Raw genomic sequence first — 25,403 nt, 5'->3', positions numbered from 1 at the left:
AGATTTTTTGGTGGCTTTTTTGTTCCTAATGGAGTTTTCTTTTTACTTGACTTTGGAGTCATATCACAAATTATGACAGAATCATTTAATGTATTCATTTTTCAATTATATTCTTTACATAATGCCTGTTGTATCAAAATTGAAAATATGCAATGAAAAATCTGAATATGTAATTTTACTTTCTATAATGCATAAATTAAAAGCATTTCAAAGTAGTAGTTAATAATTGAAGAACTCAATGAAAAAAGGAAATATGCCACATCTATGTCAACTTCCAATTTTATGTATAGTCAAAAGCAAATGTTGCAGCATCCATTTCTTTTTCATTGAATCTATAAACTCTTAAAAAGAATTACATAACTATAATACTTACAGCAGTTAATATTATATGTTGAATATATAATAAAATACAAAGATATTTATTACTATGTTTATTGTAAATTTTAAGTGTCTCTTATTTTATAACGTTCATAAATTTTATACATTTTCAGTCGTTTCTCTCGAGTCGTTTTATAAATGCTTATCGTTACTGCCATCAATTATTTATTATTGAAAGCATCTTTCTGAAACATAACCAAACATTTCCATCAGACAATAAATCCAATTTCAAATAGTTTTAGACTCAATCACGAAACATGTGTTCCAGGTGTCGTGCCATAAACATAGTCAATCTTGTTTTTCTACCGATTAAGAATTAAAAGCAATATATTTTTTACGTGTAAATAAATCATTTTACAACCATGTGATTACTTTCATTATTTTATCTGTATAGCCATTTTCCAAATGTTAAATTTAATCGAGATAAAGTAAAATAACATATCCAATTGCATGCCGTTACATGTGGCAAAGAATAAAACTAATCGAACACATGACATTATAAATCCAAACTGATTTATTTATAAATGCCACAAGATATTCTTACACTTACCTATCAATTTCTAAGACAGTAGTCAATGACAATTTTAATAACACAACAATAACGATAATTACAATGACAACAGAGTTACTAGAACGAAAGTCTACTAAGGAACTTAGCTATCGATCATAATCGTCGATATATCGGTCACGATGCTTTAAGTAGAAGCGCGGCAACGATATCTATTGGCGAACATTGTATCATCCTTTCAACACGAGATCATACACGGTTTGCGCACGCGACTAACTTCAGCATGCACCCCACCAATTAGTATTGCTCTCCTACAGCACACTTTTCATTCTGTCAGTCATATACACGGTAGACAAAATAAATAAATAAACGAGAAGAGAGAAATTTACGGTTCATTCTGACTCTTGGAAACTTCGACTTCGGTATCAAGATCGAGTAAGATCGAGCGAGATTTCAATACTTTCACCTGAAGAGGAATCATAAATTTTGAAAATATTAGGATTTTGAAACTTTGGCATTTCGGAATTTAAAAATGTTTGGGCTTCACAGTCTTTCTAGTGACACGTGCTACAAAAATACGAAGTAAATAATCACTGGGTATATATCTGTGGCGTCCTACAAAATGCAAAAGCACATGCGCGTTGCTACTAGCTACGGAGGTTGACTAAACCAATCAAAGCCGATATGCGCAGAACGAACAGAAACTTGTCGGATGACGAATACGATCTCCCGTTGAACGAATAACAGACGTATAATGCAAAAAAGAAATCACCGATTGGTTGAAATTCATACAACTGTGTGGGGGGAAGTGAATGTATGCTGGTCTGGCCCAACGCGGCTACATCCCCGTGCCAGGCCAGCAAGGAAGTAGTAACGCTAGCGTTTTAATTTTGTCTTTTGTTTATCGTTTATGTTTATTTCACCGGGACGAGGTCGAGCTCGAGGAACGTGGTACAGCCGAGCCGTGCGGCTGGTGCTCGGGGATAGACCAGAAAAATAAATTAGCACCAATTGTCCATGGTAAATTTTCGGTGCGATCAAGTAGTCGAAAGCGTATTCAGGCAGCCTTCAACGTAAACAAAAATGGAGTTAGGGGAGGGAGAGGCGAAGATTTGTCGTCTTTGCGGCCAGTGCGAAAGTATATATATTGATGTGTTCGGTGAAGAAGGCACCAAACGATTTTTGGGATTGAAGATTTATACGAAAATCAACATTTTGGTAAGTACAAGTAAAAGGTGTGCCATGGGGTCCGGGCCCCAGTTGCATTGTAAAGGAGGGGGTTAGAAAAATGGCCGGAAGGGAGAACAGCATGAGAAAAAAAGACGTTATCTCCTTTCTTTGTTATCTTATACTTTTCCAGTAAATTTAAACGATTTTCATAGTTTTATTAATAATAACTGTTTTCTTTTACACATTGTACGTATGTTTCAAGGAGGAATATATGATGTTACGACAATGTTAGCAATACTGTCACTATCAGTATTTGTTACGAAATTGGTATATTCCATTTCTTTGAAAAAGAAGTATTAATGTAATTATCCGATTTTAAAATTCATATAAAATATTAATGTATAAACTGTATAATTATATGTTTTATAAAAATGATTTTACTTTATGTTCTTTGTCAAATGCATTGTAATTTTAACTTATAACTATATACTATATTTTATAGAATATATACTATATTTTAGTGAAACATATTTTGTAATTTTCATAATTAGTAATGTCTTTTGTAAAATTATGTAAAAATTATGTTAATGTACTGTATTAATAAATTATTATAAATGTTGTAGCTTGCATAATAATAATAATGAAAACGATGTATGATATTGGAGTGGGTACCAGATTGTAATAATTCTAATAACAGTTTATGTACAGAGCGGTAGGGTTAACAGTAAAATGTATAATTATCTTTTGCCAGATTTCTTAGATTAGTTAAAAATTCAACAGAATCAGATTTTCAATTAAGATTTTTAAATTATATATATTTAGTATTTAGGTATTTTGTTTGAATCGCAGATAGATGAGAGGGATCCTCTGCCCAAGGCGATCTGTGTTCAGTGTCTGGGCAAGCTCGAATTCGTTTGTGACTTCCAAGAGGAGTGTCTTCGCACCCAACAAGTGTTACGCGATCGATACAATCTACCACCCTTATCAGAAATTGTAAGTTTGTATTCAATTTAATGTATAGCTCTACCGCTCATTATGATATTATTCATTTTCTTATAATATTTGAAATACAAATTACATAAGAGAAGCATCATTTGGTATTTTGGTTCAAATATGTACAAATAAAATTATAATAAATGAAAGTATAATAATTATTAAATTTAAATAATTCTTTGAGTATATTTTGAACTATGTCAATGAACATACACCATAAATACCAGATTAAATTCACTGCTTCAATAAAATCAGTAAATTTCTGGTACCCATTTCTATTTTCATTTCAATCTATTCCTAGGCTGATGTAAAGACTGAAGATACAACACCAAGCACTTCAACAAATAATAACAACAATGATATTGATAAAAATTTAAATTCTCCAAGTGAGAAGACTGTCAAAGAAGTAGAACGTGTTTCAAAGACAGCTACAAAAACTCAAAGAAATTTAAGGAGTCAGCAGCAAGCAAAAAGTACTGAGGAAACTTCAAAAGATCAAAATAGTGATCAAAACCAGAATGAGAATGCTACAGAAGAGGTACAGACTATTGAAAGCTCAGAAACAACCACACGTTGGCTTAGAAGCAGACAGAGTACAGAAGCAACTACCACCAATGAAACAACAAGTGATATGCCAATCGCGAACAGACTTAGAAGTCATAACAATACTGCCACAGAAGTAACTGTTAATAATTCACGCAACAGCTCAAATACAAATCTTGAAAAGCAAATTGGAAAACAAGATTCTCATACTATTCAAATTCCAACATCTGCATTAAATAAACTTCTCACTATTGTATCAAACTCTCCAAACATTGAGGTTTCCGTGAAAGAATCCAGGAATCAAAACAGTGATATTGAAGATATTAGTTTCACTGTAGAATTATGTAAAAAGGAAAGTGACGACGTTGCCACAGTTCGAGCACGGGTATTTCCAGATCAAGGTTCATGTCTAGTAGATAAAGCTATTGTTGGTCTTCTACAGAGCCAAAGTTGTGTAGAAGTAAATAGTATAATAAATACCATTATCAGCAGTAGTCTTAAGAATGGTAATTCGACAAAATCGAAAGACTCTGCGGAATTCGAGCAAAAATGGCAGGCTTCTCAAAATCCTGAAGAATTGTTCAAGATCGACGGAGAAGAGATTCGTGTGGATGACAATGTCGAACATGTTGTATCGGACAATCAAAACGGCTATTCTTGTAAATTGTGTTGCAAGTTTTATGAACGTAAAGATAAGTGTATGGTTCACGTGAAGACTCATCTCGGAATTAAACAGTATACCTGTATTTTATGTAACGCTAAATTCGTATGTAAATCCGACGTCATGAAACATATCCGATGTTCGCATACTAATCCGAGGCCAATACAGTGCCCAAAGTGCCCAAAACGATTCAAATCGAAATTCTATTTGATGGAACACGATAATGTACACAAAGGCGTGAGACCTTACTCTTGTACGGACTGCGGTCAAAGTTATCACCATAAAGTGTCGTTACAGATCCACATGAAATCGCATTTACCTCCGCAGAATTTAGCTTGCGAATATTGTGGCAAAGTGTTTCCTTATCGTACGAGATTACTGAGTCACGTTGCTAGTGTACACTTGAAAAACCGTCGTAACTTTAGGTGTCGATTTTGCTATAATCTTTATTCGAGTCTCGCGGTCTTAAACGAACACATTAAAACGCGACATGCAACAACGTATACATGTGAGGTTTGTAGTAAAACGTTCAAGGTCGCGTCCAAGTATAAAGCTCACGTGTTGCAACACTCTAATCCTAAGCCCTTCGTGTGTAACGTCTGTAACAATAGATACGCATCCAAAGCATTCCTGAACGAACACTTATTGAAACACGAAGGGTTGAGGAAACACATATGCCAGAAATGTGGTGCGAGATTCGCTCAAGCTAGTCATCTGGCTGCGCACCGGCACGTGCACGGTGAAAAGATGCACGCTTGTCCAGAGTGCGGGCGTAAGTTTAATAGACGCGATAACATGAAAGTACATAGAAAAAGACATTTCGAAGATAAAAAGACTGGTATTATTAAACAAAAGAATGCTTCTAACGTTGACGTGACTTCCACCACGTCCAATGAAAAGTAATCGAACTGAGCATAGTTCTGATATTTTTGTAAGCTTAACTTAATTCACGGATAAGTCAGAACTTTCCGAAAGAAACGCTTTTTAATTATTAGATTATGCGAATCAACAATATTTGATAAATAGACTGTGGTTGTTTCTGCATTTATAGTATATCGAGGTCTGTAAAATATACAGAAAATATGTGATCTACAGATTTCATAGATTACATAACTTTTGTATGTTTTGCAAACTCCCATATATCATATAAGTGCTGAGACGTTCATAGTCTACTGACAGGACGTTGTTCGTTTATGTCGACTTTTTTTAAGAAAACTGTGAGATACTATTGCAAGAATGAAGTAAAATCTGTTTCTGATAATGTGGATGTGATTAGATTCGGAGTAGCCACGTTTTCTAGGAAATGTCACTTTTATTTTTCAGAACAACATATATTACCAAACGAATAATGACATTACGAATCAGTTAATTCAATTCCTTCCTTGGCGTTTCTTCTTTTGAAACAGTAGTTTTTTCTTTTTGTACATAATGTAGTAGGTGTGCATTTAAGAAACTACCGAGATCTTTTAAGTATTCTTTCCATTTACGTGTACTACATTATAAGAATTTTTGCACATGAAGTACTATCGATTAGAATTTACCAAAGCTGTAATAAAGACAAGCCATTGAATGTATGATAATCTAGTATCAAAGTTGCTTTAAAAAGATTTGATGAACTTTGTAAAAATATGAAAGTGATCAAAATTTTCAAGTGCATGGAAGCCAAAGAATATTACAGTATGAAGTGTTACAAAAATTTGTATATTTATCGCACACTTAGCTTCCTAAAGAGATATATTTCATCAGAAATGTGAACATGGTACAGATAGGGCTTCCAAAATGAATAATTCCATCTAAAAAGATGTATAAAAATATTTTCTATGTATTTTTACATGACTGTTTTTAGAAGAATCACAAAAGTTTTAAACCATACATGTGCAATGTACATTTTACTCTATTTTCGAATCTATTTTACATATAAGATTCTTACATGTATATACGTAGAGGTCCAATGAAAACAATTGTTCATTAAAACAAAACACATATTTGCCTTTGATCCACGATAAACGTATATACGTTTGGACGAATATTCAATTATTTTCAGTGGAATCTACATTGTTCAGAGTAACAGAAATTTCGCTACAAAGTTAGCATAAGAAACGCGTTGAAAAAATTGATTATGTGATCTGCGAGAAGAAACGAAACTAGAATTATATGTAAGTGCCTTGAACTCAACATATTTTGATCACGCATTGTGTGAGCATTGATGGTTTTTGAGTATTTGTGACATTGATCTTCCTTGTGAAGGAAGTTGATATTAATTCTTTGCGCTCTAAAAATTTGACATAAATTTATAGATAAAATTTCATAAAATTGTTACAACATTGCTATATTCTTTTTTCTAGTAAAATGACAAGTTTCTTTATTCTTTAACTATAGTGAAGATATAGAGAAAAAAGAAATGCTCATAATTATAAAATTTCCTGTTTATCAAGTATCGGTTTGCTCTGAACATTAATATAAATATATATATTTTTTTAAATATTTAGAATGATCTTAAAGTGACCTTGAAAATATTTAGAGACTTATGAAAGGTATAAAAGAGATTCAGACATAAAAAAGCCAGGAGTGCAAAGAATTATGTATGACTTACGATCTTTATATTCTTGGAACAAGTGATTCATGCGAGAATTATTAACAAAATTACGTGAAAGATATTATAATTAACGTATAAACTATTTCCTCAGATAGTTAAGTGATAAGCAATAACTATTATTTTTTACGAGGCGTTTGTTAAATCGAACTACTTTTTCGTCTAGGAAATAATGTACTTGTCACAAAAGAATATGTATGTATGTATATACATATATACATAGAACAAATATGTATATACACACATATGTAATTCTTAATAAGGATAAACATTAATATGTCATTAAAAATAATGTCCAGTATAAATTAGCGTATATATATAAATATATATATAACAATTTCTCTCGACAATAAGAACAAAAAATACATTTGTTTAACGATTCCACAATTTTTCTCAATAAAGGTACGATATTTTTGGGACTGCTGATTATTTGATTTTCATCGTTATCTTTTCCGTGCTTGTTGCATCGTTTACCTTGCATATAATTTTCTATATCGCATGTATATTAACGAAAATAATCGCTCACTGGACAGTTGAAATTTTTCATCGATGGAACATTATCCTACTGACTTGGATCCATCGTTATTTAATCCCAAGATTGTCCTATAAAACTCTATAATTAACAACTGTTTAATGTACGTGTTCATGTGTTTGATGTTTTCTTACCAAAAATGAAGTTCTGCAATGCGAATGCAATCCATTCCATGAACATCGAAGTTTTATTTTGTTGTTTCAGATAAAAAAGAACGATGGATTGCCTCAAATTGTGTGCATGCGATGTCTGGGCACGTTGGAATTCTTGTGCGACTTCTACGACAGCTGCCATCATGCTCAAAAGGAACTCTCTGAGGTAGTAAGTTAAAATCTAATACATTTCCTTTATTCACTTAACGGGTATGAACAATAATTCTTATTCCACAGGTTCAAAAGGAAACTGAAGATGAACTCCAACGAGAAAATGACGCTGAATCGGACAAAGAAAATGCTACACCAACAATTGACACGAAACGCAAAGCCTTATCGCCAGTCATTAATAATTGTATAACCAAAAGTAACGCGCCGTATAGCAATATCGAGAAAACGAATAACGATCAGACTAATACAAATACATTAGAAAATATAGTGAACACTCAATCCACATTGGATAATATTCCTACACGAGAAAAGTGTTCAATGAACAGACAGAGTAACGGTACGAAACTTAAACGCAAAACAAATTTCACAAGAAAGGACGCTATTATGAAGAAGACAAGTTCAGGAAATTTATTGAGAGAAGATGAAACAAATGTTAACGAAAACTCGGTGTTTCCTGTACGACGTAAGAGAGGTAGAAAGAGTAAATTGGAAAAAATGAGGGAGGCTGCGTTGTTACAGAAAGAGCTGCAGAATGTCATTGATAAAAGGAACAATGATTCTAATAACAAGAGCAAAAGATATTGTTTACGTAATATTTATGACAATACTAATTTCAATGATGCAATTAAAAGCACTATAGTTCTACCTAAACAAGTGGATGAAATCACAGCAAAGGAACAGGTAGCAATGGACTCGTCATCAAATGAAACTCATACAAAGGATAATACTGCTAATAGTAATAATTCAACAAAAACAAAACCTGATGATGAAAACTTGAAAAATGTTGAAGACTGTTCAAGGAAAATTGAAAACAATTTGGTAAAAAATAAAGCAATATCTGTTATTGTGAAGCAGGAGAAATTGGAATCTGAAGGCACACTTAAACAGACTGAGAAATTGAGTCACTTAACTTGGATTCCTAATGAAATTTTGGTGCAAGAAAACATAAATTTGACGGATAACGAGCATGAGAATCAAACGGATCAACAATTAAGTTCTTCACTAAGAGCAGAAATCACTAATACCGAAACAAGTAAAAGTACTGCGACTACAGAATCCAATGTTACTGATTGCTCCAACCTACCTAATGATCAAAGTAATTTGAAACCAAGAGCATTCACGGCACAAAATCGTATAAGTGTTATAAAGTCGTCAAACGAGACAGCCACTGCAACGATTGAGAAAGATCCTTTAGAACTGTGCATTAAAGCAGATACATTAAATCAAAATGTAGAGGGAGATTTAAAGTCTAGTCTAACTGAACAATTGTTGCTGCAACAAAACAATCAAAGTAACAGTTCTGACGACAGCAAGGAGCAGAGGAAGAGCAAAGACAAGTTGTTCTTTAAAATCTCTGAATTGATTAGTGATGAAGAAAAACAAGCCATTGAAACATATTATACGGTCGACATGTCGATTGTCGATCATGAAGAGGTACAGAAGAATTTAACGATAGTCGATAAAAAGAATATACGTTGCAATATTTGTGGACTCTTTTACCTCAGAATAGATAAGTGTCAAGTAAGTTGAAAAAAATTATATGTATGTCAGCATGGCAAATATTAAATTATATCATACTATTACAGGTACACGTTTGGGGCCATTTGCAAATGAAACCTTACCAATGCAAAGCGTGTGATTTTTCTACTGTAACTGTTACCAATATTCGTGGGCATATTAGAAAAAGTCATTTAAAATTGAAGCCATTTCCGTGCCATATCTGTGAGAAACGGTATGCCACTGCGTTTCTTCTAGATGAACATATGAATGTTCATACAGGTGACCGTCCATATAAATGTAAATTATGTGATTTTTCGACTTCAAGAAGACAGATGCTGAGTTATCACAATTCGACTCATAAAGTATTAAAGGTACCATTAGTATAGTTTTGTAATTGACCGATGTATATTTTTGTTACGTTTTACATGTTTTTTAAACGTTTGTCAGGACGTCAATTGTAAGGTTTGTGGAAAAGAGTTTTATTCAAGAGGCAGATTACGAGCACACATGATCATGCACAACAAGGATAAAGTTATATGTAAATTGTGTTCTGCTTGCTTATCCAATCAAGAAGCTTTAGAGACACATCATAAAAATGTGCATATGCAAGATTACATATGCAGTATTTGTGGTAAACGCCTTAAATCAAAGAAAGCTTTGCATAACCATAGAAATGTGAGATCATTTGCTGAAAGACTACTGAAAGTTAGTTAAATGATCAAAATTAACTGACTTTGAATTTTGTTTATAGGTACATGCTGTTGGAAAGTACAAATGTTCCTTGTGTCCGAATGTGTACAAAAGTAGTCAAATATTAAAAGAACATCTTTTAAAACACAAAGGTATTAGGAATTATAAGTGCAACGTCTGTGAAAAAGCATTTGGACAACAGTCTCATTTAGCTGCTCACATGGCAGTACATAGTAAAATTAGGTAAATTTCTTGACATTCGCTTTTTCTATGCAATGTAAGTTCTATGTTGTAACATATCTTATTTATAGATTTCATTGCCCTGGATGTGACAGACCTTTCAATCGGCATGACAACATGAAAATACACACTAAACGATGCAAAGTGTTTCTGGCGAATCCAGAACTTAAAAACTTTTTTATAAAAAGAGAAAGATGTTCGTCGTTTACTAAAGTCACAGAGTTAGAAGATGATCTGAGAAGCGATGATATATCAACACCTACTTCGCCTACATTTGTTGAGAGTCAAAATAGTGAATTATCAACTGAAACTATAGATAATCAAGATAAGGGTGCAGTAAATTTCTGCAAATTAGGACTGAACATCTCTTGTATCGAGCCAGTAAATAAAACTTGGGATCACGATTTATATGAAAAAACAGAAGTTACAAGGTCCACTGAAATTAATGTAATTCAAATTTCACAAGTTAATGATAAATTCATTCCAGAAAGTGAAAATCTGACAGTTCTTGAAAACGTTTTGAGACCAGAAAGTTTTTGATACTTTCTATACAAGAATATGGAATTGACTTTAAATTTTTTCATTGACTATCGTACAATGATATTATCCAAGAGTACAAATGTGATATAAGGTTTCATGTTTTCAAATCGTTCAATAACAAATTACGTATCGTTTCTGAAACAGATCTATTATTTAAAAAGTACTTAAATTTGAATAAATTTTTTAGAATTTAGTATTTCAATAATATCTTTGAACTTTTAATATTCTCATATTTGTTACATTGAAGAAATCATTTCAGTAATTTAGTAGATTAAGATTTCTATTAATTTTTTATCTTAAGATTAATTTAATACTTTTATAATGAAAATAAGTCATTTTTCTACACGTGATCAATTTAGGTAGCTCATCGTAAAGACCGATTTGCATGGAAATCGGTTTAATCAGGTAACTCGTCCCCGATGAAAATTTATATTTCACAACCAAAGAAAATTTCCTTATTATCTTCTAGCAAATAAAGATTTCATCAAGACGAGGTACTCTTACGCTTATCTTAATTATAAGTAAAAAAAGACTGAGATATATACATTACATAAATGTATTATGAGAAGTTCCTATATAAAATAGTTGAACCTTGATGTGATTTTTTCGCACCGTTAGGGATCAATTTTTAATATTAAAACATACGTTGTTAATTGTCGGTATTATTATTATAGTAGAAATAAATTTTTCACAAAAAAGTTTCACAATGTTTCAATACCTACATTCCTCGTGTTTAGCCATGCATCATACGAATATATTTAAAAATTATTTTAGCAAATATGGAATAAAAATAAAATATTTTATCGCATTAATATCGTTTAATCGTAGGAACAAAATTTATAAAATGTTTTATGTGCTTGATTTTTCTAATAGTTTAAAATTTACTATCAATGATCAAACCGATAAAAGAAAAAGAAACGGGACCCGTTAGCGGGTGAAAGTGCTTCAACCTGATTTTCCCGTTAAATTCTTTTGGTTCATTATTAGGTTTCATGTGAATGTAATATTTCTATCAGTCCGTAACTTTTCTATGACTTATAAAGAACATTCACTGTGTTTGATCGTGTAATTCAATTTGTTAAATATATTTTTATTAATATTACTTAGTAAGTAATAAAAAATATAAAATGTAACAGTAATATTTCGCGCGCTTTATTCGACAGATAATACCTGCATTTATGTATTGGAATTTGCGCAGTTTTATATAAAAACAAACATGATGGCACTTGAAAGTCCGAAATATGAAATCCTGAACACAGAAGACACCAATAAAATGTTGAAATTATTTAAAGGAGAGAAAACTGGTTGGGTATTAGTAGGTCCAAAAAAATGGTTTTTTCCATACAGATATACAGAACAAGGTAAAGGTTTTTACAACTTCAAAGCACGAGCAGATGATACCTGGGTTCTATCTTATCCAAGATCTGGTAAGTGTTATAATAATAATACGCGCTCTGAATGTTCGAACTATATTTCGTTTCTTTTTTAGGTACAACATGGATGCAAGAATTAGTTTGGTTATTATCAAACAATTTAGATTTCAAAAGAGCGCAGAACGAACTTCTGGCAGAACGATTTCCATTTCTTGAGTTAGTATAATTGAATCTATGTTTCAAAACTCTTAAATTTAAATTTTATCTTATGCTTAAAATTTATTTGTATTTAGATTTAGTTTGTTCAATCATCCAGAGGTAACACTTGAATTTTTAAAAATGAATGAAGGCAACAAAGATAAGGAAGAACTCTGTAAAAAGATTGCAGAACCTGGATATGAAGTCTTATCAAAAATGACTTCTAAAAGATTCATTAAATCACATTTTCCATTTAGTTTACTGCCTGGTATTTTGGATACTGGTTGCAAGGTAGAATTATAATTATGAAATCAAAAATTTGTTTTTTCATAATTTCATACAATGTTACATTATTCATTGAAAGGTAATATATGTTGCACGGAATCCAAAAGATGTTGCTGTTTCTTGGTATCACTTGAATAAAGCAATTAAGACTCAAGGATATGTAGGTGACTTTGCAACTTTTTGGGATTATTTTCAAAATAATCTCAGTAAGTATTATATACATACAGCAGAAAACATAGCACATGATACAATTTAGACAGTTGTAAATTCTTTCAGCACCATGGAGTCCTTATTGGGAACATTTGAAAGAAGCATGGGAATATAAAAATCATCCAAATCTATTATTTATATTTTATGAAGAAATGCAACATGTGAGTCACAAATTTCACTCAAAATGAATTATTTCTGCTGTAAATGTATTTTTATTTAAATAACATGTTTAGGACTTTCCAAAGACAATTAAAAAAGTTGCTAAGTTTCTTGGAAAAAACTATACAGAAGAACAAATGAAGGAAGTAGCTAATTATTTAAACATCAAAAACTTTCGGAATAATTCAATGGTAAACTCATCTGAGTTAAAAGAATGTGGTATTATAACTGCAGGAACATTTGTTAGAACTGGTAAAAGTGGTAGCTGGAAGGATATGTTTACCCCTGAACTTAATGCTAAAGCTAACAAATGGATAGAAGAAAACCTTAAAAAAACTGATTTTACTTTTCCATATTTCAACAACAATAATAACTGTGAATGATTATATTATATATATCTATATATATGTATATGTATGAGTACATTTGTTTTCAACCAAATTTAGAAAATTTTATACAATATATTGCAGTGTTATCCATTAATAAATATATATTAAAAATTAATGAAACAATGTTTTAAATAAAAATGAAATTTTTTTATTATGTGCAAATTTTTATGTACTTATTTCTGTATAAAAAAAATTAATAATTTTGATAAAATTATTACTTTTTCTCTTCTTGTTTTACAATTAGACGTACAAACACAGATTTTCTAAATGCACTACGTAAATTCTTTTCTACTTGAAATGCTATGAACTTAATTTTTTCACCTTTACGTTTTAATAATGTTCTTACATAACTTTGTTTAGGGCAGATTAACAGCACAGCACTGTCGATACCACCATCGTCATTGTAGCCAAATTGTTCCATTTGTAATTTAATAGTATATGGCATTTGAAATGGAAGAGCATCCATTAATTTAGCTCTTACAGTTTCTACTATTATACTTTCAATGTTCTGATTAGTATCATAGTCTTCATACTTCCATTCTGTTACTTTAGCTGAATCAAGTAGATAGTTCTAAAATATGAATTAAGTTGAATATAAATATACATATAACATTTTATAATAATTAATATTATAATATTTAAAGATGTGTATATCATCTTACCCTTAAATCATCTATGCCATCCCCAGTCAATGCAGATATCATAAAAATATCATCAAACTTTGGATAAATTTCAGAATTTGTTAATAGTCTTGTGAGATCTAATAAAACTGTTTTCTTCTTTATTTTATCAACTTTATTCAAGATTAATAATAACGAAGTATCTTCTCTTTTATTCTGCAAGGAGTCAATAACAAAATTACTAATTTTGTGCCTAGTATATACATTAGTTACATCTTGAATAATTCCAATAACATCTGCTTCACTGATTGAAATTAAGGGATCGTCTCTAAAGCTTTTAGATAGTTTATATTTTTTCATTTCTCGCATTGATACCAATCCAGGTGTATCCATAAATACAATCTGTGTATCATTTTCAATATACACAGCATCTGCTTTGTGCATCGTAGTATGAACCTTTGCAGATGCAGGACATATCTATTTATCAAACATTTGTTTTAAGTAAAATTACCAAAAAATAAATATACTAATAAAGTAACAAAATAGCTAAGAATACATACTGATCTGCGTGAAAGTTGATTAACTAAAGTACTTTTTCCTACATTTGGTAAACCTATAAAAGCAACTTTTACACATTTTTTATTACTTTGGGGTAATATCAAACCATTATTATTATTATCATCTTCTGATAGAATATGTTTTTGACAAGTATTAACATTCCACTTAGCAGCGTGAAAAGAAAATCGTTTCAAAAAATACAACTGAGCCCGAGACGCACTTTTTATTGTAGCTAAAGTCATTTTTTCATAAAATTATTTACACATTGCTCTGTTGATGTTTATTAAAAGATATAAAGGTTATGTTTTAACCTGCATATAAATCTATGAAAATTAAATATATAGTTAGATAATAAATATATTAAATTATAATATATTTATATATCAAAAAATGAAACTTCATTTTTTTATAAAAACATATCTAAATGCAAAAAAGTTTAAATAGAAACAGTTTAATGAATATAAACAGTTTACCTACAATAGAGGAATGGATATTTTAAAAGTACAAAATAGACACATACAATTTGTATCTTTTAGACACCTTGTTATGTAAAAATCATTTTTCAATACAGAGTTTTATGTAAATAATAAATATATACTATTTATTCAATAATAACCAGTGACAAACAAGCACTTTTATAAAAAGTAGAGGGCTCTGTTTGACTCCAGCACACATATATTTGTTCTATACCTCATCTATGACAAGTTAGATCACATAAACAAGAATTACAGTATAATAAAATATAAAAAGTATTTATAATTTGTCATGGATTTTTGGTCATTTTGTACGTTTCCTTAATTATATTTGTTAGTTTATGGAACACATTGTATCAAACTGACACTCTTCTTCATGATTAGGATAGAGAGCTTTCATGATAGATAATGGACATGGTACATTTAAAGGACAACCTGGCAAAAATAGTGGTCTTTCTTGATGTATAAAAAGAACGCTGAGAATCCCTGAACAACTGAAACAAAAAAAGACAAGAGTTTAAAATGAAATGATTGTATTGACATTCAAAGTAATGAAAATTTGCATAAAATAATAATTACTTGTATAAAACAAATGCGATGTTAGAGGCGAAAGAATCTATAATACTAGTTCTCCAAGCTCTATCATCCGCATACAATGAAAATACGTCGTGCGTTAAATGCTGATCATCTTTAGCGACTCCTAGTAAAGCTAACACCTTTAAAATGGTGCCTGAATGAGTAAAATATGCAGATACTACTGGTCCCTCGTTTGACCTATAATCAAAGTCAAATTTTGATAAACAAATTTTATATAAACGAAGTTAAAAGTACAAAACATATATTTACTCAAAAAAATCAAACATGTCTCTTAAGGCAGGACATGCTTGTTCATAAGACAATTTATGACCATATCCATCTATCCAATAATATTCTAAATCTTCAGCAAACTCAAGTACCTAAAAGCAGAATTTGTAATTTATAATTTATAGTTATAAATATGATCAAATGATAAAATATTTTAAAAAATAATTGCACTTTAAAATGTAAAGTTCAGGAAACTCACTTTGAAGTCATGCATGGAAAATATTTTACACCATGGTGATTCTGTATCTAGCTGCCAAGCAGTTTCAAACCCACAAATCATGTACATAATATGTGCTGTTTCTAAAACATGAATTTTATCCATCTGTATATTTCTTTTTAAAATATCATGTTTTTATGTCAATTGTACTATAATAACCTTGGTCAACTTGATAACCAATACGTTTTGAGACATCTTGCAACATCTTTCTGTAAACATTACTCTTCAAAAATTTTTCCTTCTCTATTAGAGCAGCTGGATTTTTATCCACTTCAGATCTCCAACGTTGACATCTTTTATAAAACTAAAAACTTGAAACAAAATGAATAAGCAAGTGCAAATTAATTCTCTTGTAAATGGTAAGACTATTAATTACTCTTAAGATAGGATCCTTATGTTCTGCTTCTGGATACCAAACTTTACGGCTACCATGCCTGCCAAATAATCCAGTTGCAAAATTTTTTGCACTTTCTTCAGTACGTTGAGTAGCAGTATATTTAAACTATAATGTAATATAATAATGTAATTAATATACCACAAACCATGTTAAAATTAAAGTATGTATATTTCTTTACCTTGTAACTTTGGTTATCATAAATTTCTGTCATAAGTGTAGGAAATCTAGCTTGATATCTTTCTCCAAGATTAATCATTTCATCTTCACCTTCTTCCGCTAACTTCATCATATCATTTTCTGTAAATTTAACTTTCCAGTTTGCAAATAAAGCTGCATCCTCCTCTGTAATACTTGTCTTATTTATTTTATAATTGTCTAAAATGATTTGTTTTAATTTTGGCAATTTTTCAATCATAGTGGGTATATATTTTTTACCAGGATATCTTGTACCATGTCTTATAATTAACCATATTTTTGTTGGACTACAACCTATATTTAACATCAACAAAATACGTTTTAATGAAATAAAGAGATCAATATTACATTTGTAGTTACATACCTGAATATTCAAAAGGTGAATCATCATAGTTTGATATAAATCTGTATGGTGTTTTTGTACCCAATCTGCATCTGTAACTTTTTCCATAGGAACAACAATTATATGCAAATGTATTTACTACATTGAATATGAACAAGAATTGGATAGTTGATATCAACTGCATCACTTTATTGACTTCTATATAACTTAAATATACAAATTCGTATCGCTATAAAATATTTTATACAACAAACATATCCGAATGATCCATTCATGAATTGGATTATTAGGTTGAGTGTCAAGACGTAACGTTAACGCGTTACAATCGTATATGAAGTTGCTGCAATTTGTATCGTTTATAATAAAACCATTGTTGAAATAATATAACGCGATGTTTGTTTAAAAAAAATAAGAAGAAACTAAACTACAATTAAAATAATCTGGTTTTTATCACTACTGAAATAGTATGAAAATTTATCATTTTCTAACCTCATAAATTTGAATTTCCAATGGCCTAATATTTATTAATAAGCAAATACACGTTTTCTTTTCATAATTATAACTTGTTATAACACATTTATATATTTCTTAAATTTAAAAATAAAATATTTTATTTGGAATTTTCACAAAAGGTACGTTCTGAATAATGGTTAGTGTTGTATATGTTTATAAAGTTATAATTACAAATATTTATACTGTGTCTAATAAATTTTATTACAATTTAGATGGGGAAAAAAAGAAATATTCAACCCACACCTGTTCGTGTGAAGGTAGAAATAAAAGATGAATTAGGTAATGAAGAATATTGATATTCATTTATTTTAATCCTAGTTATTATTTTATAATAGATCATTGTAATACATTCATTTGCAAAATAACTGCATTCTTTCTTTTAATACACATTTTATAGGAGACAACGATGTACTTGTTGCAAGAGATCGTTTGAAAGGAGCTCTTAGGGAACTGTTACAACATAGCGATACAGGCTCATCAGCTGATTCAAGTGAAGAAAATTCCACACAAGATTATAAGCATCAGATGAAGAAAATGTAACATTTATAATATAAGCAGTAATTTTTTTTCCAATAAATAATGAATTTTCATTTTTAGTGATATGTATAGAACAAAAGCAATGGGTTTTCAACAACCACGAAAAGTAAGACGTCGTAGACAAGTGCAAATGGATACTGCGTTTCATCATACTTATGTAATGAAATTATTTGATCGAAGTGTTGATTTAGCACAATTTCAAGAAGATACACCGCTTTATCCAATATGCAGAGCATGGATGGCTAATCAGCCAAGAAATCCTAATCTTGTACCTAAGTAAGTAAAACAAATATACAATTGTAAATATCTAAATATTATTTGTTCATTCATTTTGATTTTCGTACATGTATATCTTATGCTATTTAATTAATTCCATTACATTTTCGCACATATTAATATTTACACTAACATAACTTTAAATAATATTCGTAAAATACTGTGGAAGGAACTAGTAATCTTTTACTATATATCATCTAAAATTAAAGAATAATTTAGAAAAACTAATTTATAATTTGTGTTTATTTTCAGAGTGCGCAGTCCAAGTCCAGAAATAGTAAATGAGGTCAATATTAGTAATAATATACTGGATACTAATGGAGAAGTCCGCGATGTTTATTATTTACCTCCTCCGCTACCTTGCGAAGAAGCTATACCTAGAAATCGTATACCTTCACCAATCAATAAACCAAAGGAAGAATTGAGCTTAGATTATGTAAGATGTTTGTACAGCAAAATTCCATGTTTACCCCTTTAATCAATTCGATATTATAGTACCTAACTATGCTACTTATCCTAGGACGGCCAAACTTTAATATCACGAGAAACATTATTGAGAGAACATAGAATACATTGGAATGCTGTACGCAAAAAGTGGCATCAACAAGCACATAAGAACGAACAACGTTTTGCGCAGAGTGCACATATACTAAATACTATATATAAAAGGTTTGTATCAAAGATATCATTGAGAATATATTCAATTTTCGATTGGAATCGTGTAAAAATATTTCTCAGATTAAATTTAATACTGTGAAACATAATTTTATTATAAAAACGGTATTTTTGTTTTAGGGCACAATCAGAATTTGAGTAGTCTATTGATGGCAGTATTAGCTACCGTCAGTTATCGATAATAAAATTTCTATTCAAGTATTGTATAAATATTTTTTTTCCATACTTTTCTACGCATATTTTATTTTATACGTATAATTACACCTGTTGTATATTGTAGAAATATACCCTTTTATTGCAATATAATTAATATATTGCAATTACATTTTGTTAAGAACAATTATTTCGAATTTTAACTGAAATTGTGAGAGAAGCAATAATTTATCTTTATAATAAAGATTTTTACAGAGCAATGATATGTAGTATAATTACGTTTGATTTTTTTGATAAATTCGTGTATTAACAACAGGTTAATCAATGATGTTTTTATTTCATACACATAATTTGTATTAAATATTTTAACGAAATTACCGCCTATAACGAATAAACTTTAAGGAATAAATAACATACTTTTATTATATCACTACTACCCTTAATAAATTGAAACGCTACTTACAATTATTTTATCACGGGTATAAAAAGGAACTTGGAATAGTTTTTTAATTGCCCGAACATTAAAAAAGGCAGTTTTTAGTAGATTGTTACATAGAATTAATTAAAATATTAATCTGATATATACTTCTAAATTTCTATGCTAAAAAATTTTTTTAGATGAAAATTTAATACTAGGAGAAAGGATAAAACCAATAATTATTGAAGGCTTGAGAATTACAAGCTTTTTATTTTAAATATTGACAGCCGTAACTTACAGTACGTACTTTCAACAAGCCCCCCTCCCCCCTCCCTATTTAACTAATGTCATTTGATTTAAATGTAATTTAAGACTCAAAAATATTCTGACTCTTCATCAGAGCAATTGTAATTTTCAAGACTTCTAAACATTACATACCATGTTCCACCATACCGTTACAACTTTCTTTCATATAAAATGTAGCTAAGAAATAAATAACATAAGTTAAATCATTTACTTTCATAGTTAGTGCTATATTATTTCCACCACTTTGATCTGATTTCGCAACTATATATATATATATGTATGTATATATATATATTTACTTGTAATAACAAATGACTGTTAAAAACAACAGTTTTGTTTTTTAATGTACGAATCGTAGGAAATGATTTGATGCTAGACAGCATCACGATATTACGTCGTCGGAAGATTATCGTAGATGTGGAAGTATAATTTAATGAAATGTTTAAGTGGCTATTGCACGTTTTAAAGTTCATTTGTCTGTAAGAGATAATTCCAACACTTGCCGAAACGTTTCTTCTTCTAATAATCGACGTTGTTCTTCTTCTAATTGTTGTTGTTCCGAAAGTCTTAACGCCAATCTGAGTTGTTCTGCCGTATCTTCTAGAGAATCAGCATCTTCTACGTCATTCGTTTTGTTAGAGTTATTTCGACCGCTGGCACATCCAGCAGAATTCTCCTGATATAGTGCTAGGCTTGCTTGAATAGCTCTGTATTAACAAAAACAAAGTAAAAATTTATTATTAAGATCACGAAATGCTGGCATAATATTATTCTAAATACTTCAATGTACGAACAAAAATGAAAAATGAACCACCAATTATATAAAAAATGCAATTTTCAAAAGTAAAAAAGATATTTTATTCTAATATGTACTTCTGTTTCTTGTGTTTGGTGCAAAAATGTTTGTACACATATTCACTATTAATATCCCCTAATAAAAATAACAAATTTTTAATGTTTATCATGCAACTAATATTTGTAACAATCCTTCACCCACCTTCCTGAATTTGAATTGTCAAGCAAGAACACATGCAAAATAAATAATTTAGAACTTTGAGAACGAAAACAAAATACGTGAAATAGCATTCCTACGGAATACATATTTGCATACCTCTGTAATTGCCTTTCTTCTTCCGTCGTCATGTTAGGCGTTGTAGGTCGAGACGGTTTTTGAGCTCTCAAAGCTTCCCATATGTCAACCTAAATAATTTTGAAATAGTAATAATTACAATGGCAAAAGTTAAATTGTAAAATTTTATAAAAGATGTTCCTACTATTAAGGATCCATACCTCATCGCGTTCGCTTCCAACTTCTAGCAAACTTTGTTGAATAGCAAACTGTAACAGATCATCTTCTTCTTCGATACTAAATTGAGTTCGAACTTCAGCACCTATAAAATAATTATTATATGATGCAATGACGATTTTTTTTTAATATAAATTTAGCAGTAACTATACGTTTGACAACTTCTTGCATTATTTTACTTATAAGAACTAAACATACCCAATTTCACATATCCTACAGGTGCTTCAAAACAAATATCATCAACTAAACAAGTCATTCTATTAGTTTCTTGTAAATGCCCAACATGTGGTACTTCTTGATCCATACCAAATATATTTCCAAATGTTATCCTTGCATTTAGTATATGAAACAGAGGAATTTCTATAAACAAAATAAATTTTAATTCAACGTTCCTAAATTTATTATATCACATGCCCTTTTATTGTAAGAGGAAATAAACTTAAGCGCTTACCAATCTTAACAGGAAATCCAGCAGGTAACTGCATTTGGATAAAATCTTTCAATTTTGCAAAATGTGAACTAGATATTGCCATAAGATCGACAATTGGTATAATTTGTTCCTGAAGACTCAATGGATATTGTTCACTAAGCCATAAAGTTGCCTGTAATTGTATGCAAGCAATAAATTATAAATCTCAAGTCATGTTTTACGATTACTATATAATAATTTTTTTCCATGTAATGCTATTTATAATACCTTAAATTTCTGAATTTTTGTATTAACTTCTTTTGGTCTACCTATATCTCTTCCATTTAAATCAACATCTGGATCAAAATATTCTTCAGCTGTAATATTACAAGGATTTCCAACATTGCTATATTCTTCCTAAAATATTTAATTTAATAAATGAAATTTAGAGTATTTGTATAATATATGTAATTAAATATTAAAGACAGAAAAATTACACTAGTAGTTGCACTAATACTGTTTTCTTGTTGTTGCTCCGCTATGCTAAGAAATGACTGAAGAGGTGTACGAGGTGCACGGGCCCTCGCTTTATCGGGCTCAGATAAATGTTCTAATCGAGTTTTTGTTATTAATTCTACATTACTTGCACTAAAAACTTTACAGTCATGTCCATTTATTACTTCGCTTTTATCAGATCGCCATCCCCATAAACCAGCTTTATTGCTATCATTCAAAAATAATTTTGTATGAGTACATATAAATACAATTAACAAGTCAAAATGTATTTTACTACGAAATAATTACCGTTCAAAACTAATTTTATCCGTATCTATATATGTAGTAACTATTGGATTTGTAAGCCGAGCTAATACACCCTCTTCTGCTGGTTCCATTAACTGTATGTTATCAACATCGATGATTTTCATATGCTCGACATACACTTTTCTTGTTTCATGATCTACTTCCATCATTGTTGCTCCATCATCTGTGTGAACAGATTTTATCTTTATATCATTAAAGTTACTTGATAAAAAAATAATAAAAGTAGAACTTTCACATTATTCTACATTACACATTTGTATTTCTCTACTACTAATGGTACTAATAATCACTTCTGAAGTATTTTACAATATACCGACAACTACTTATTTATAACAAGATATAGATAAATTTCTATTAAAACTTATTTCCATGAATATAGATATATTATACACATTACTGTAATTTCTATAATTCCATAGTATATACACTTACCTCTTACAATTTACAATTTATTCTACTGAACTGTTTAAAAATAAAATTGCAAAGAAATAATAATAACGGAAATATAAATACAAATAAACAGACAATAAAATGAATCTATAAAGAAAGTTTTTGCTACTTCATAAAAGTGTATGTTATCTACATTCCTTGTACATCACATTATTAATTGTAAAAGTTGTTCTGTCACCTGACTCATGTCCCACCATACTGAATACATAACTCCGTTCACATCTAATTGCCACAGGTACATTTGATGCAGCTTGCATTTAATATATACAATTAAAAAATAAATAAAAAATTCTACTATTAATATAAAATGAAATACCTCAAAAAAATACTCAAAAAAAAACCTGACAAATAAAATGAACTTAACAAATGTTATGCATGCAACCTTACAATAATCCAATACTTACTTTGTCCTTTAAAAACGTAACTACGATTTCCACGTTGCCAATTTGCATGGTCAAATCCCAATAAAGTGGTATCGATTCTCACGTTGCTGCCCTGTTTATATACTTTATAAGTGTCACTAGGACACATTTTAGAGGCAAGAGGAACTAATAATAGATAAAATGTTAGTTTTGCATTTGTAACCAAAAATAATGGGGATATTACACATTTTTATAGTTACCCCAACTAGTAAACTCCCATTTCATTTCAACATAAAAGTCAGGAGCCTGAAAATATTATTGAATGTTATATATTTTAATTTCATATTATTGTATTTTTCTATTATATTTTAATAAACTTACTTGTTTAAGTTTATGAAGTAATTCTGGAATACCAGCTGTCCGATTACAATATCTTTGATAATCTCTACGTGCTAGCACCATTTGTAGCAATTCAGGGTTTCCTGTACCAACCGCTTCTTGGACCACTATAAAAATAATGGAGTTAAAATCTAAATACTAATTGATATAAAATTTTAACAAACAAAATTGTTACCAGTCCATCCTTGAGTATTTTCTGTATTAACATTAGCATCATGTTGTAATAACACTTCAACACAATCGGTATAACCCAAAGTTACAGCTAGCATTAACGGTGTTCTCCCTCTGTTATCAACTTTTTCAATATCATGCTAAAACATAATTTTTTGTGACCATATAATTTGTAATTTATATAAAAATAATATAAGTATTATCAAATACTACGATTATCAAGATGTCTAGGACTTTAGAAAAGGAATAAAGTTATTATACATAAACAAACAGAAGATTCTATGAGTTTTATAGTAAGAGATATAAATATATGTTGACATTAAATTCCTTAATAAGACTTATCACACCAAATGATATATATTCAAACTGATAATATCAAAAGTTACAAGTCAGTGTACATTTATGGTTTCCTACTTGTATAAGGCTTCATTCGTGAAATTTTTCTGATAACATTCTAAATAATTTATTTCAGTAATTAATAAATTATTCTTTTGGTAAATTAATTTTTTAATAACGAATAAAAGTTAATTATGATAATTAAATTAAAAAGGGAAAAATACTGTTTACATTGTACTTTTTAATCAAACAGTAAATGTAATATAATTTTTCCAATATTGTTTATCATATATAATTTTTTTATATTTTATCATTACTTTGAGCAAAGTGTTTCAATATCGCGTGTAACAAATAAAAAAGTTATCAATGTATTACGTTCTTCTGAGAGAAAAGAAACAATTGATATATACTTCATTCTCATGACTTTATTGTTTCCGTCTGTTTAATGACAAGTATGATGAATGATAATATAATAATAGATTAAAAAATTGAATGACATTTTCTGTTTTACAAACCAGTTTTGAAGATAATTGTTCCTCAAGTTCTAGATAGTTGTTATTCCACACAAGCCAATGCAACGGATAAGTCTTTAGTATTGTACCTATATTCACCATTTCTATAAAGTCTTGTTAACGCTAACATATAACAACAGCAATTATTATAAATTCCACGATTCAAACACAAAACACAGAATTTTATCTAAAGAATACATGTCACCGAAATCAGGAGGTAGCGAGTGAACATGATTATTCATCGACCGGATAAGACAGTTAGATAAGAAACTTCAAATCTCATATTGGATGTGCAAAGTGACGGGAGAAGATGCAAGTGGCGCTTATTATGCGTTTTATTATTCGTTGACCACAAGATCATACACATCGGACGATGAATTTTTGTTCATTCTGCGCATATAAACTTTGACTGGTTCGAACACAATTTCTAACCAACAGCACCACACATGCGTCCATATGACTTTCGTGATGTCAAGCATATATACCCAGTGGACTTTTATTTCGTATACTTTGTACAATGGAACGATTCATCGATTTTCCCTTCTGCTATTTGTGTATTTCGTCCACCATGTATATGATCGACAAAGTAGAAAGTATACAGTGGTGGGAGAAAACATTTACCGATAGAGAACCACCTAAAGTTAGTCATGATGCGCGAACTAAGTACGATCTTTCGTGGAACGAATACGTACCTAAGAAATGTTCCAAAAACCATACATTTAATTTCTATTTATGTATTCCTGGGTATCGTATCTTCTGTTCCACGATGGAACACAATAAGTAGATTACGAAAATTCGCTTTTTCG

General features: G+C 30.0%; 6 protein-coding genes across 19 annotated transcripts; 3 read left to right on the top strand and 3 right to left on the bottom strand.

Annotated features, from left to right (window-relative positions):
• The first annotated feature begins 1,538 nt into the window (after positions 1-1,538).
• LOC100883259 (uncharacterized) lies at positions 1,539-11,372 on the top strand. Of its 7 annotated transcripts, none has more exons than XM_012291805.2 (8): positions 1,540-2,104; positions 2,906-3,049; positions 7,583-7,699; positions 7,768-9,222; positions 9,288-9,572; positions 9,649-9,876; positions 9,953-10,134; positions 10,203-11,372. In XM_012291805.2, exons 1-8 carry the CDS (start codon positions 1,970-1,972, stop codon positions 10,669-10,671), a joined length of 3,015 nt encoding a protein of 1,004 aa, XP_012147195.2. In that variant the 5' UTR covers positions 1,540-1,969; the 3' UTR covers positions 10,672-11,372. The 7 variants fall into 7 exon arrangements, with proteins under 7 accessions (XP_012147198.2, XP_012147195.2, XP_076386845.1 ...); XM_076530730.1 differs by having other exon boundaries at positions 1,554-2,104; positions 7,583-7,696; XM_076530733.1 differs by lacking the exon at positions 2,906-3,049 and adding an exon at positions 7,249-7,481 and having other exon boundaries at positions 1,992-2,104; positions 7,583-7,696.
• LOC100883151 (sulfotransferase 1E1) lies at positions 11,041-16,762 on the top strand. 4 transcript variants are annotated; one of them, XM_076530745.1, is made up of 7 exons: positions 11,041-11,165; positions 11,835-12,098; positions 12,161-12,260; positions 12,338-12,533; positions 12,607-12,733; positions 12,804-12,898; positions 12,971-16,762. In XM_076530745.1, the coding sequence occupies exons 2-7, from the start codon at positions 11,888-11,890 to the stop codon at positions 13,277-13,279; spliced, it is 1,038 nt and encodes a 345-aa protein (XP_076386860.1). In that variant the 5' UTR covers positions 11,041-11,165; positions 11,835-11,887; the 3' UTR covers positions 13,280-16,762. The 4 variants fall into 4 exon arrangements, with proteins under 4 accessions (XP_076386860.1, XP_076386859.1, XP_076386857.1 ...); XM_076530744.1 differs by lacking the exon at positions 11,041-11,165 and adding an exon at positions 11,514-11,777 and having other exon boundaries at positions 11,870-12,098; XM_076530742.1 differs by lacking the exon at positions 11,041-11,165 and adding an exon at positions 11,514-11,777.
• Positions 13,411-14,705, bottom strand: LOC100883039 (GTPase Era, mitochondrial). Its single transcript, XM_003706035.3, has 3 exons — positions 14,466-14,705; positions 13,948-14,382; positions 13,411-13,856 (listed from the first exon to the last, which is right to left on the bottom strand). The coding sequence occupies exons 1-3, from the start codon at positions 14,703-14,705 to the stop codon at positions 13,500-13,502; spliced, it is 1,032 nt and encodes a 343-aa protein (XP_003706083.1). The 3' UTR covers positions 13,411-13,499.
• Positions 14,466-17,136, bottom strand: LOC143264283 (multiple inositol polyphosphate phosphatase 1). 2 transcript variants are annotated; one of them, XM_076530740.1, is made up of 9 exons: positions 16,974-17,136; positions 16,593-16,903; positions 16,394-16,519; positions 16,177-16,321; positions 16,000-16,100; positions 15,783-15,892; positions 15,516-15,710; positions 14,941-15,430; positions 14,466-14,695 (listed from the first exon to the last, which is right to left on the bottom strand). In XM_076530740.1, the coding sequence occupies exons 1-8, from the start codon at positions 17,134-17,136 to the stop codon at positions 15,271-15,273; spliced, it is 1,311 nt and encodes a 436-aa protein (XP_076386855.1). In that variant the 3' UTR covers positions 14,466-14,695; positions 14,941-15,270. The 2 variants fall into 2 exon arrangements, with proteins under 2 accessions (XP_076386855.1, XP_076386856.1); XM_076530741.1 differs by having other exon boundaries at positions 14,984-15,430.
• Positions 17,137-17,281: 145 nt separating this feature from the next.
• mip40 (Myb-interacting protein 40) lies at positions 17,282-19,178 on the top strand. Of its 3 annotated transcripts, XM_012291800.2 has the most exons (8): positions 17,325-17,416; positions 17,585-17,601; positions 17,678-17,744; positions 17,863-18,001; positions 18,063-18,278; positions 18,531-18,714; positions 18,799-18,947; positions 19,074-19,178. In XM_012291800.2, exons 2-8 carry the CDS (start codon positions 17,599-17,601, stop codon positions 19,093-19,095), a joined length of 780 nt encoding a protein of 259 aa, XP_012147190.2. In that variant the 5' UTR covers positions 17,325-17,416; positions 17,585-17,598; the 3' UTR covers positions 19,096-19,178. The 3 variants fall into 3 exon arrangements, with proteins under 3 accessions (XP_012147192.2, XP_012147190.2, XP_012147191.2); XM_012291802.2 differs by lacking the exon at positions 17,585-17,601 and having other exon boundaries at positions 17,282-17,416; XM_012291801.2 differs by lacking the exons at positions 17,325-17,416; positions 17,585-17,601 and adding an exon at positions 17,443-17,584.
• LOC100881437 (ankyrin repeat domain-containing protein 13D) lies at positions 19,023-25,080 on the bottom strand. 2 transcript variants are annotated; one of them, XM_076530739.1, is made up of 14 exons: positions 24,601-25,080; positions 23,754-23,889; positions 23,561-23,685; positions 23,440-23,485; positions 23,222-23,365; positions 22,996-23,067; positions 22,350-22,530; positions 22,043-22,268; positions 21,834-21,962; positions 21,588-21,738; positions 21,335-21,496; positions 21,121-21,221; positions 20,942-21,030; positions 19,023-20,537 (listed from the first exon to the last, which is right to left on the bottom strand). In XM_076530739.1, exons 1-14 carry the CDS (start codon positions 24,697-24,699, stop codon positions 20,300-20,302), a joined length of 1,899 nt encoding a protein of 632 aa, XP_076386854.1. In that variant the 5' UTR covers positions 24,700-25,080; the 3' UTR covers positions 19,023-20,299. The 2 variants fall into 2 exon arrangements, with proteins under 2 accessions (XP_076386854.1, XP_012147193.2); XM_012291803.2 differs by lacking the exon at positions 22,996-23,067 and having other exon boundaries at positions 24,601-25,074.
• Positions 25,081-25,403: the final 323 nt, after the last annotated feature.

Source organism: Megachile rotundata, chromosome 4, assembly GCF_050947335.1.
Source record: "Megachile rotundata isolate GNS110a chromosome 4, iyMegRotu1, whole genome shotgun sequence".
Lineage (NCBI taxonomy): Eukaryota > Metazoa > Arthropoda > Insecta > Hymenoptera > Megachilidae > Megachile > Megachile rotundata.
This window is presented reverse-complemented; position numbering and strand designations above follow the sequence as displayed.